The sequence below is a fragment of the Diospyros lotus genome, chromosome 13, assembly GCF_014633365.1.
Source record: "Diospyros lotus cultivar Yz01 chromosome 13, ASM1463336v1, whole genome shotgun sequence".
Classification (NCBI taxonomy): domain Eukaryota; kingdom Viridiplantae; phylum Streptophyta; class Magnoliopsida; order Ericales; family Ebenaceae; genus Diospyros; species Diospyros lotus.
The window spans coordinates 19,686,395-19,698,844 of NC_068350.1; the positions used below are offsets into that span (position 1 = coordinate 19,686,395).

General features: G+C 38.8%; 2 protein-coding genes across 2 annotated transcripts; both read right to left on the reverse strand.

The window, feature by feature from the left end:
* Window positions 1–7,289: 7,289 nt before the first annotated feature.
* On the reverse strand, window positions 7,290–9,102 carry LOC127788103 (protein trichome birefringence-like 34). Its single transcript, XM_052316215.1, has 5 exons — window positions 8,690–9,102; window positions 8,421–8,592; window positions 8,073–8,272; window positions 7,809–7,967; window positions 7,290–7,650 (listed from the first exon to the last, which is right to left on the reverse strand). Exons 1-5 carry the CDS (start codon window positions 9,100–9,102, stop codon window positions 7,290–7,292), a joined length of 1,305 nt encoding a protein of 434 aa, XP_052172175.1.
* Window positions 9,103–10,303: 1,201 nt separating this feature from the next.
* LOC127788104 (protein trichome birefringence-like 34) lies at window positions 10,304–11,979 on the reverse strand. The gene is made up of 5 exons (XM_052316216.1): window positions 11,699–11,979; window positions 11,419–11,590; window positions 11,074–11,273; window positions 10,814–10,972; window positions 10,304–10,661 (listed from the first exon to the last, which is right to left on the reverse strand). Exons 1-5 carry the CDS (start codon window positions 11,977–11,979, stop codon window positions 10,304–10,306), a joined length of 1,170 nt encoding a protein of 389 aa, XP_052172176.1.
* Between the last annotated feature and the right edge of the window lie 471 nt (window positions 11,980–12,450).

Consider the following 12,450-nt stretch of genomic DNA (forward strand, 5'->3'; position numbering starts at 1 on the left):
GGCCCAAATCTAATTCAAGCCCAAATATATTTTATTTAATATTTGGCCCAAATCTAATTTGGTCCAAATATAATATTTAATATTTGGCCCAAATCTAATTTAGTCCAAATATAATATTTATTTTAATATTTGGCCCAAATCCAATTTAGTCCAAATATAATATTTAATTTAATATTTGGCCCAAATCTAATTTAGTCCAAATATTAACTTAAGCCCAAAAATATTTTATTTCCTATTTGCCACTCCAACAAATAGAAAATCATTAAATTAGAAACTCCTTCCTAATTTAATCAAATGCCATTTTTAGGAAACTCTTTCCATTACGACGACTCCTCGTCATATCGACATCATTACGTCTATCTGTTCTTTTTTCGTGAGAACCTACGACGGCACAACTTCTTGCCGAAGTGTCCCACTTAAACATACGTCCACTCTCCTGGTTTAAGCCAGGGACCGTGCCTATTGCGTATGACTCATTAGGCTTCCGAATATGTTGGCAATGTGTCGGTACGAACACATAAGACAAGATTGGCCTCTAGCAAGGCGTCATGCCTACCCAATTATTCAGAAGGATTCATAATCCGCAAATAACCTTTCACGAGCATGGTTACCGTGTAATACGATCCTCTCGTCAATGCATCTTATGTGATCTCAAGTATGGCGATGTGTTGCTTGATAATGATCACATGAGTTTTCTTCGGTCTTTCGGATATCTTCACTTAATAGAAAGTGAATCAATAACTCCTTATTGATCTCTTTCACCATGGCCATGGATTTAAAGTGAATATCCACCGAATGCGCCTTAGATACATCATCCTCTATCAAGGGATAGACGAGTCCCATCTTGGCTATGCACCCATCTCCATAAGCCTCATGATATACCCAACGATCGCCCACGTGCAGCCTTTGTCTAGGCCCATCGAAACGATGTCAAAGCATACCGGTCTTCTTATGAGATGACCGTGACAACCTCTGGTCCAAGGATTAGTTACACCCATCTCGTATGAGAATTCCATCAACATTTAACCAAAATGGATTCTCATGGCGAGTCATGTCCAGTGACACGTTCTCCAACATTGGTCACCTATGTACTTGTCTAGGCATCCCCATGCCTATGGGTGTGAGACCCCCATTGCTATCACATAGCAAAAACATAGCACATACAAGTCTTACCGCAATTGTCAATGTCCATTCTTGACATTGCTACGACTTGGGACGTTTAATGATGTCTATAAACTGTGATGCATCATCTTACATCTTTATAGATTATTCACAGTATACATCATATGGACTTCTATCTAGTTTCATTCGGTTATTACAATAATAACAAGAAACTAATAGAATGACTTCTTGTGAATTTGAATAACTCCTTATTCAAATAATAACATGATTACAATTGTCAGTGTACAACATGCCCAATCTGATTGGGTCTAGAGCACCTACACTAACAGGTAGGGTAAGTCGTAACTATGAGTGGTATGTTTCCCCGATAAAGGCATGTGTTGTGATATGGGCTTGCTTAGGGAACAGTGATTCCCAGAATAGTAAGCATGGGGATGCGTGATCCCTAGATTTGGCCTTTGGGGGAGAAATTTATTCTGGTTACTGACTTGACCTTCAATTTTGTATGCAGGCAGTTGTACATCCCAATAGTTATGAGCAAATGGCTCTGGTTTGATTATCTTGAATCTTGCCCTGATGGAATATTGGATGATGCGGTAGTAGATACACTCTGGTACACTTGGGAGCATGGGTTCTCAGTAGAAGGGAAATTGTGAGTAGTGTTGTGTCACCTATGATTTGGAGATTTGGGCTAGTACTGAAAGAAGTATCAGAAGTGACAGGAGTCGGGTCAATTACAACTTTCGGAGACGGAGCATGAGGCTCTAGCCTAACAATACCACCATGGGTGTGTGACCTATAACAACGGATCTGAGCCTCAGGACCAAGGCAGAGGACTAGTGATGGGTTTGTGACTAATTACCAGAGCAGCTTGTAGGCTAGCTCGCGGTAAGGGTGTGAGACCCATGAATCAGAGCTACTTAGCGGACTGCGGAGACGATCAGATGTCAAAGTTTGGGCAGCACCGTGGCTGTTATGTTTGGACTAGAATTCAAGTCCCAAGGGACCGAAGTACTGTGATAGGATCCTTAACTGTTTGTAAATGGTTGAAAGCTTTTTCAGATTGGTAATCTATTGTTAGAGTTTCGAGAAGGGATTTTCCAAAATAGTTGTGTCCAGATAAGACTCGTAAAGGGAGTCAATTGGGAATGGGTTAAAAACCCTGACGTCATTTTTTGATGAAATACTTTGATTTCTAAGTCGAATTCAAGAGCCTAAAGCCCGAAGTTGGGGTAACTATGTCAGATAAGACACACCAAGCCAGGTACGTTATCCACCCTGATGTGAGTCTTGAGGAGTGAAATTCTTGGGGAAGATGTTCTAGGGACACCATAATCTTAAGGAATAAGGTGGAATTTCGAGGATGAAATTGATTTTTAAGGGGGGGAGAATGTAATACCCCAGATTTTCAAACTCAAATATGATATAATACCTGAAGTTATTAGGTTCTAATACTGAAGGAAATAAGTCCTTTCAAGGGATTATAAAAGCCTTGAGACAAAGGTTCAGTTTTTGAGCCAATGGTAAAATCGTAAATACTAAAGTTTGGGTAAAAGTGTAATTTACATAAAAATCTTGGGGTATTAGCGTAATTTATCCATTTTCTAGGGACTAAAAAGTGCAATTAAAAATTGCCCAGGGACCAAGTTGCAAGGGCCTAAGTGTAAATTACCCAAAAAAATTGGATCAAGGTGTAGTTCTTGAAACCTGTAGCTAAATCATTCGAATAATGAACTGGGCCAACTAAACAATTTGGGAGTACTGATTGCGGATTCCAAACTTATTCAATATAATTAAGTCATGATTGCGGATCTCAAATAACATTTAAGCCATCGTTGGATCATTTTGAAATTCAAGACTTAGGTTCCAAAAGTCTTCAAACCTTATCCTCAAGGACACATGGCAATCAACCATTGGCCACTTGAAAGATAAGATAAGGTCACATGATGGCTCATAATGACCCCCTGAGGTGGCATTGCGTGATTGGCCAAGGAAAAGCTTACTTAGTCTCCAAGTTTGCAAAAGTCTTCGAACCTTATCTCTAAGGACATGTGGCAAGCATTCATTGGCCACTTGGAGATAGGATTTGAAGTGTTATTATGGGAAATGTGAAAAATGCAATTAACCATGTGGGATGAAGTTGTTAATTAAAGGTGTAATGATGGAAAATGTAGAAAAAGTAATTTACCGTGTGGGATGTAATGATGGGGAATCTTGAAAACCCAATTAAACATGTGGAGGCACAAATCTCTAGGGACACGTGGCATATTTTAATTGGATGCTCATGGATGGAATGATGACACGACACGTGGCGAGATTTGATTCACCGAAGTTTCCTATAAATAAGGGCTTTGGGGTTATTTATTTTGGGCACCAAGCAAGGAGGAAAAGGAAGCGAGTTTGAGAGAGGAAACGTTGTTGAAAAGAAAGGAGAAAGTCGAGGGAGAATGAGCCTTGACAGAATTTTTGGGTCTTTCTAGAAGTTCGTGCCAAGTAGTAAGAAAAACTACAAGAAAACCCCTTCCGCTCGTTGTAAACCGTGCTTCCTAATGTAATCGGTCAAGGTGAGTGATTCCTACGTGTTTTGTGACACTTTGAGCATTTGTTGCTTCACTTATGTGTGGATGTTGGCTTGTATATCATGCCTTTGTGGCTTACATGTCATATTTTCCCTTGGTTATGCATATTTCTTCTGCTTTGTCATATATCATGTTCGTGTTGGAGACTGTGGCTAGTTATTGGGACATCATGGAAGATCTCGTGCTCTAGTGATAAGCTAGGAGTGACTATGATGACCGCGAGGGTGATTACGACACCTTGGCATTGTTACCACAGGGGTGGATTTCATAATGGCATTATTGCATTTGCATGCATGTACTCTCATTTTCTAAGTCACTCACTTAGATGTCATTATCTAACTTGGGTGTTTCATACCCCTGTAACATTCAACGTCCCAGGTATATTAGCATGCTAGGTACCCTGAAGACAAACAGGAGAAAAGGCTATGAGGAGGCCGATGTTTAGTTTAACTTCATGTACTATGGATCCTATGTAACCTTTGGTTTTGTTTGAGCATTATGTACTCCAATTGTATAAACAGGGGTTATGTAAGGCTTGGGTTCACCTTTTATGCTGTTGAGGGTGTGAGTCAGGGTTACTATGTACTATGAACATGGTAAGAGTTGTTTGTTGGAATTTTGGAAGTTTTCGAATGATGCATTGTAAATAGCAGTTAGGATACTCAAGATTGTACGAAGTGTGTGTGAGTGTCCTGGAATTGTCCCTACAGTCATGTGAATTTTTTTTTTTTTAGAGTATTAAAGGTCATATGCATGTCTTGTGCTTGTAAAAGAAATCTAGTGGAAACCCCTTATATTTAGCTTTGGTTAAGCTTTCAAGTTCGATCCAATGCTTCCATTTATAAGGGTTTTCATGACGCCCATAGGTGATGTCTACTTATATTCCATGTTGTTGTGTATTTAGAAAAGTGGGGCATTACACATACCCCCTTTCAAGAACTGACTTAGCTTTTTAAATAGCCTTGTTAGCCATAATGAACACTAAAATAGGAAAAATAGTTACAGAATCTACCTACCCAACCAAATAGGAGAAGAATAGTTTTTCCTGTAATACTAGCGCAACTGAAACAAGACTTATTCAACAGCTAGAAAATAATAAAGTAATAATAAGAAAGAAAAGAACATAACGTATTACTTGCTGAGCTTTGTGGTTCACCTAATATTCTTCACCATTCCAGGTCCTAGCAGGGGAAATTCAGACATTGGGCCTAGTAGTGTCGGTCAATAGAGTGTGTTTGTGGAGCTGCTCAAAATCAAAAGATTTTTGGGAGTTATTCTTATGTTTTGAGATTTTTAGAGTATTTTATATTTTCAATTGAGAGAATTTCCAGTAGTATCAGTTAGATGTATGTCCCTCGAGGACCAGTGATTATTAATTGTTTCAGTTATGTTCCTCATAGTACAAATTTGTGTTATGGTATAGTTTGAGGTGTTTTTTAGTTATGATGTGATCAGTTTAGTAAATTTTTTATGACTCAAGATTTTCAGATTTATGTAAGTATTTATTTTATACCTTTTCTAGTAACACCTCTTCCCCGGTTGCTTTAGGAGAGGGGGTGTTACATTGCATTTGTCATTTTATATGTTTTATGTTTTAAATCACTAAAACCTCATTTGGACTAAAAAGTTGTGAAGTTCTATCAAGTTTTAAAGTAACCCAATTCCCCCCCCCTCCCCCCTATTTTGGGTGTGTGCCATGGCATTTCAAACCTATCACCAACTTAAACAAGCATCTAAATGCATCAAGAGGCTAACATGAAGTACTAAAGAACCGAGTGCCCACTCGGTTGTGGCCAATTGGCCCCAAGAAATCGAATGCCCACTCGATTGTATCTCCCAAGCATCTCACAAGCCACAACCCATTAATTCAAAGACACCACCGAGTGGCCACTTGGTCAACACCAATTGAAGTCCATGTGCAAAGTTTTGATTATTTTATTATCACCTTTGCAATGTCAATCCAAGCTTTGAGACAATTGGAGTTGAAACCAATCAATTAATTAGTTTTATGGAGCTTGGAGATCAATTGAAGTCCAACAAGCCTTGCACATGAAGCCATAATTGAAGCAATGCATTGGATTATTTAATGCTTGTGGCAATTGGAGTGAAGATTGAATTAAAAAAGCAGGAGGTGCACAATAAGGAATCAAGAGGGCACCACTCGTTGCAAACTAAGAGACCTCTCTAATATGGCCAAAAGGCCTCTCAATTCTTATTATGTTCTTTAATCCTTAAATGTTCTTCAAACCTCAGAAGTCTCTCTTGAAGCCAACGGACCCTTTTGGGTCAAAATGAAAAGGCACATGATTAGAGAGAAGAAGTGAATCGAGTGGCCTCTTGGTTTTATGTGGCCTCACGGCCAAAAATGCCCTTCAATCCTGAAAGCCTCCCTCGAAGTCAACAAACCCTCTCTGGATGTTTTTCAATTCGAATATTCCAAGAAGATAAGCAACAAGTTGTTAAGAGACCTAATCCCACAAGGACTTTGGAATAATTGAGATAAAGAACCCTCCATGAGACATTTTACGATAAGCGTTATCCATTAGAGTTGGACATCATCCCCATCAATTCTAGTCTCAGCCAAACTAGGGATAATCATGGTAAGCGCTATCTATAAAGAATCCTAATTTAACTAGGAGGTCCACCTCCTCATTCAGGTACACTCACTCTCATACTGGAATTCTACTTTTATGCTCAAGCACTCAAAGACAGACTTAAGTAATGGAGGGTTTGCGAGGGAACAATCTCTTGTGCCTCTCACCGTTTGTTGGTTTTGGTAGATCGGTCGATTCTAGAAAAAGGGCAATAGATTCTCTAGGGGCAGTCAGTTCTAGAGGGGGCAATTGGTTCTCAAAGACCTTTCAGTTCTTTGGGGTCTCTTAGTTATTTTTGGCCTCCTGTTTATCAGCAAACAACTACTCACCAATATCAGCAAGTCATCATCTCGTAAGACCACTTGATCATTTTGGACCTCCTGATTATTTTGGATCTCCTGAACATCCTTCTCAAAGAACATCAAGAGTACTTTTTTTCCACCTTACAAATCTATTGTTGTATCTTGGCAACAACAGCCTTAATAACTCTAAAATACATAAACTTCATCCTACATTGCAAATTGTTTTGAGGCATAATTAGTTAACTCATTGTGTTGTGATAGATAGTGTGACTACTTCTACTTGCTTAGCGTGCTAACTGCTAAATGGTAGAATGCAATGTGGGGCAAATGTTGTGCTAAGTGTTTTACATTCACTGTTCATATCTTCATTAATTATTCAATGCAAAGATGCAAACCATAAATGTTGTGTTAATTACTATTCTTTTCCAGAATTTATATAATTAAAATGTGAAATGACTGTATTGAGGTTTGAATTGAGAACTGATCCAAACCAAGTTTTATTGGTTGGGTTAGTTCGATTCTACATGGGACATTATATTAAAATGTCGTTTCCCTCCTGTTGAGTTGAAGCATTTTGAATTACAAGATAAGAAACACACAACTGCATGTATGTTTCACTAAATAGAAATACTATAATCATCCCAAACCTTAACTAGGAAAACTGGGCAGGCTTAGGATCTTCGTACTTGTCTTCATTTAGGACTTGACTGCTGAAAAATATAAGCATAAAGCAGCTCATTCCAAACATCAGGGACTCCAGGAATACACCAATGAACACAGTCTGCATAGCTTATGGGATTCGCCAATTGTTCTCTCGATAAACGCCCCCACAGTCTTCGATAGATCGATGTGTGTGCATCTTTTCGATACTCTGAAAGCTGTGTTATGTTAAGTGTTTGAACCTTCAAGCCTCTTCTTGCCATCATGTTGATTGCAGCTTCCACCATTCGCATCATTTTGGGTTCTGTTTCACTTTCATGATGCCCCTCTTCTGTGAATGGCTCTGTTTCATTGTAGCAATTTTCTCCCTTACCCTTTCCCCACCTTTCACCCCTACATTAATTATATATTGCACAGAACAAATTTTACTACAACAGTAATGGATAGTTTGATCTTGTTCATACACACACACACACATCAATGTATACGTTTGTGACATGTTGAGTTTAGAAAGTGAATCCTGAATTTTGGTTGAACTTACTGCACATTACCTTTCGTGTGTAGGCGACATGCTAAGAAAATAAATCTGTGTCTTGGAACGATTTACATGGATCTCCAACCAATCTGACCATGTGGTTAGAACCATTTCAAAAGTGCGTAGCTTCTCGACTTCTTTGTAGATCCTGTTTGGGCTGTCGAATGATCCCCACCTGATCATTCTCCAAGAATTTAAATCAGCATGGATGAGAAAACATTCGCTTGTTTGATTGGAATGATGCAAGTAGAGAGACTCCAAATGGAAATGGTGCACTTACAAGACCTTAAATTTTGGCCTTCTCCACCACATATAAGAATTGAAGACAAGGATATCTGCATTTGTCCAATGCCTGGCATGGCTTTCGATTGCATTGGCTCTCAAGACCTGCTCGTCTGAGAAGTGATGGTGGACAGGATGATCGGAGATTGATTCCACAAGATATGGAGCCCAATAGTGGTCAACTGATGCATTGTATTCCTTCAACATTAATGGAGGACCCCTTTAAAATCAAATAGTGGTTCCTTTGTTATTGTGGAATGAAAGGTAAGGATGGTGCTGCTTAGGAGAATGTTGCTTTTTATTTATCAAAAAAAAAAACAGAAGGATTATGAATATCTTCACTCACATTGATCTTGAAGTTGGTTAACGATCCATTCGGGGTCACGGATTTCAGAGCGGGGGAGATGGATGACTCGAGCAGGCAGACCATTGAAGCCCACTGGTTTCGGATCAATGAGTCCCCCACGAACACTAGCCTCTTGCCCCTTAGCCTCTCCAGCATTGCTATGGCATTAAACCTTATTATGCCATACAAAATTATGCTAAGATGACCAAGAAAGAAAAAAAATCAAATTCATAAACAGAAATGCGTCTATGAGAGAGAGAGAGAGAGACCTGGGAAGTTCACAGCCATTGGGCTGCCACCTCCAATGCTGGTATTTTATATCCATCCGGCCGGATTTTTCACAAGCCACCCCATTGAACAATGAAACGAATGAGCAATGGTTCTCTTTGTACAGAGGATAAGACTTGTTGTCATATACCCATTTGCCCGAAAACAGATTGCAGTTTGATATTGACTTGGCTCGGCTTTTCTGAGTCTTCTGATCATCCACCCATCTTCTGCTTTCTATGGTGAAAGAAGCAACAAGGAGGAGCAAGATCGTGGTTAGAAGCGTGGCTAAAGAATTAAACTTGCCTCGAATTGTCAATGTTGAGCCAGAAATGAGGTTTGGCTTGTGCTTGTCATTTGACATTGCTCTTGCTTCAACTTTGATATTGTGATCAAAAAGCAGTTGCTCAACCATGTGGTTGCCTTACTACTACAACAGACACCCTTCTATTAGGCTACATCTTATCCATCTAAATTTTCATGTAAGAAATTGGAGTAATTTTTTTTACCTTTTTCTTTTGGTGCTCGAAACCGACCTAAATTTTCTTCTTTTATTGGATAACTGTATCCAGTCCAAGTTTCTCTGAAATTTCTTTTGTTGATCTCTATTAGGAGAGATTACTAATGCTACACTTGTAACGCTTGGGAAGGGTTAACAGTTTGTAGTTGAAAGCTTTAATTTAAATTATTTAAAGACTTAATTGAACTTTAATGAGGCTTTTAAACACTTTCAATTAAAAAGTCAAGAAGATGAAATTGAGAAGTAACAAATGAAAATTAAATAACTTATGCCAGAAAAGCAATAATAATAATAATAATAAATGAAGTATGCAAGATTTGCAGGATTTACATCTTTCCACGTCTTGTCTGCAATTGTGAATGACAGGAGCTAGAGATTACTCGTCACTTGATCCACTCTAATTAATTTGCCTTGAAGTGTCGGATTCCTACTCTCAATATTGCATTAAATCAAAATTCTGCTTCCTTAATGCAGCTGAATATTGTAAACCGTTGATCTCATTAAAGACCTGCTAATGAAAATCTTCCCAGGATAGGTCTGTGAACTGTCCTATAAGGACAAAGATGTACCCTGAAGGATCCGGGTAACTAATGAAAAACTGTCCTCAATTGCTGCTGTTAGAGGCAAAGGTCTCTGAGGTCTCTGTTCATAGTGCAATCGAGAACAAGAGATTAATTTGTGACCGAGAACGACAATTCTAATAACGTTGCAGTGATTGACTTCAATTTGAATGCTTGGTTACAATAGTTTAAGCCACTCTTAACTTATCAGCAGAGTTATTTTACAGTTGTGTCATAGCTCACTGGCCTAGAAGTTAAAACAAAAAGAAGAAAAAAGAAAAGTCTCATTACTTCTTGAAGAGGGATTTGATGAACTTGATGCAATTTGTTTGAATGCTTGTTGCAATAGAGTCATTAGTTTTGTTGAAATTTCCTCGCCATTTTAGTATTCTTGGGCACTCAAAGTTCGGTTCTAAAAGGAAATTACCCATATTTTATTAGGTCTTGCAGTTTACAAGCTTTTAAATTCTTCTTTCTTCAAGCAAATCCTGTAGCAGCTCTCTCAATTCAAATTTGTTATTCTTTTATAAAATTGATCATTGTGAAAAATAAAAGATGTAAGCATAGAGGAGCTCGTTCCAAATATCAGGCACTCCCGGAATGCACCAGTTTACACAATCAGCATAGCTACTAGGATTTGCTAACTCTTCGCTTGTCACGCGCTTCCATTGCTTCTTGTAAATTGATGTGTGAGCATCTTTCCGGTACCCTGAAAGCTCGGTTATGTTGAGCAGTTGCACCTTCAGCCCTCTTCTTCCCAATTCATCGATCGCTGCCCCCAATGCCCGAGCCATTTCAAGATCTGATTCACTACTTCCTCGATATCCCTCTCCTGAAATTGGCTCTTTCTCATTGTAACAATTTTTGCCACTAGTCCTGCCCCATTTTTCACCCCTGCAATTCATAACTCACTTAACAAATCCTCCTTCTAATATGGTTTCTAGTAAACTAGTTAATGTGCAACACATGGTTGTTAAAACTATTCGATGAACCATCCAAGTATGTTCTCTTTACAGTTTGTAATCTGATTTTGGAGAGAGACATACCTTTCGTGCGTTTGCGACATGCTCACAAAATATAATTTGGTCCGGGTGCGATTTGCATGAACATCTAACCAATCTAGCCAGGTCTTCAAAGCCATCTCATATGCTCGTACCATATCGACTTCTTGGTAGATTCCAGCAGTGCCATCAGATGATCCCCACCTAATGAATTCAAGAACTGTATAATGACATATTCCATGAAGAGTTTCTGACCTCTAGATCAAAGTTTTGAATGCATTCTTATTGTTCAAATATGTACTTACAAAACCTTAAGTTTCGGCATTCTCCACCAAGCGTACGAGTTGAAGATGAGTATATCTGCATCAGTCCAATACCTGGCATGCTTTTCGATTTCCCGGACCCTCACCTTTTGTTCCGTTGACAAGTGATGGAAAACAGGGTGATCAGAGCTTGATTCCACTAGAAATGGTGCCCAGTATTGCTCAATTGAAGCATTGTATTCCTTCATTGATTAACCAACAGTTTCAGAGTCCACTTTCAAATTACAAGGTTTTGTTATTTTGGACAAATGGAAGGTTACAGTCAACTTCCTTCGAAAATTTTCTTGGTTTTGGATAGCATTTTTGGTGAACAAAATATTGTCTCACCTTGGCATGGAAGATGGCTAAGGAGCCATTGGTAGACACAGACCTGAGGGCAGGAGGGATAGATGACTCGAGCAGGCAGATCATGGAAGCCCACTGGTTCCTGATCACTGAATCCCCGACGAACAGGAGCCTCTTATCCCTTAGGCTCTCCAGCATTGCTATGGCATTAAACCTTGTTACAAATAAACCAGAAAATTTCCTTCAACACATGAAATACAGAGCCAAATATAGACCTTATAATCATCTGCTTTTTGTGTGTGACAAAGAGATCAGAGGATACCTTGGAAGATCACAGCCACGAGGCTGCCATCTCCAGTTTTGGTAGTCCAAATCCTTTCGCCCTGCCTTCTCACAGGCGACGCCGTCAAACTGGAAGAAGCAATGCTGCTCTTTGTACAGAGGATAGGACTTATTATCATATACCCATTGCCCTGAAAACAAGTTGCAGTTTGACAACGAGCCGCCACGGTCTTCTTTTGAATTCTGATCATCTAGGAATCTTCCTCTTTCTCTACTTATGTAAACAATGTAAAGAACCAAGACTGCAACAAAAAGAGGCATTCCTACAGAATGAACTCTCCATTTTAATCTTCTTGTTTTGGTTACTTTCTGATTTGTGCTTGCCATTAATTCAAGGAATTTTGCTTTCGTTTGTTGTTTGGTAGTAAATAAAAGCAATGAAAACTATAAGATTGGACAATTGTAACCAACAGAAAGGGAATGTGTTGTGATTTAATTTGTTTGTTAATTAACGACGATGTCCTTTCAGTTTGAATAATAGAATCGTCATCTTTTCCTTCTAAACTTTCAGGTAAATTTTCATTCATTTTTGGAACTAAATACTCAAATCCAAGTAATATTTCTCAGTCTATTCACACACACATATATACAAGTATAATTGATGGTTCCATTATATTTTTCGTTGCTTTAAGGCTAACCCTTCTGTTTTCCTCCTAGACTAAATAGGTGGAACTAGCATTACAGACGTGTAACGAATAACAAAAATTAATTAAACTTTCAAAGGGGCCTGAA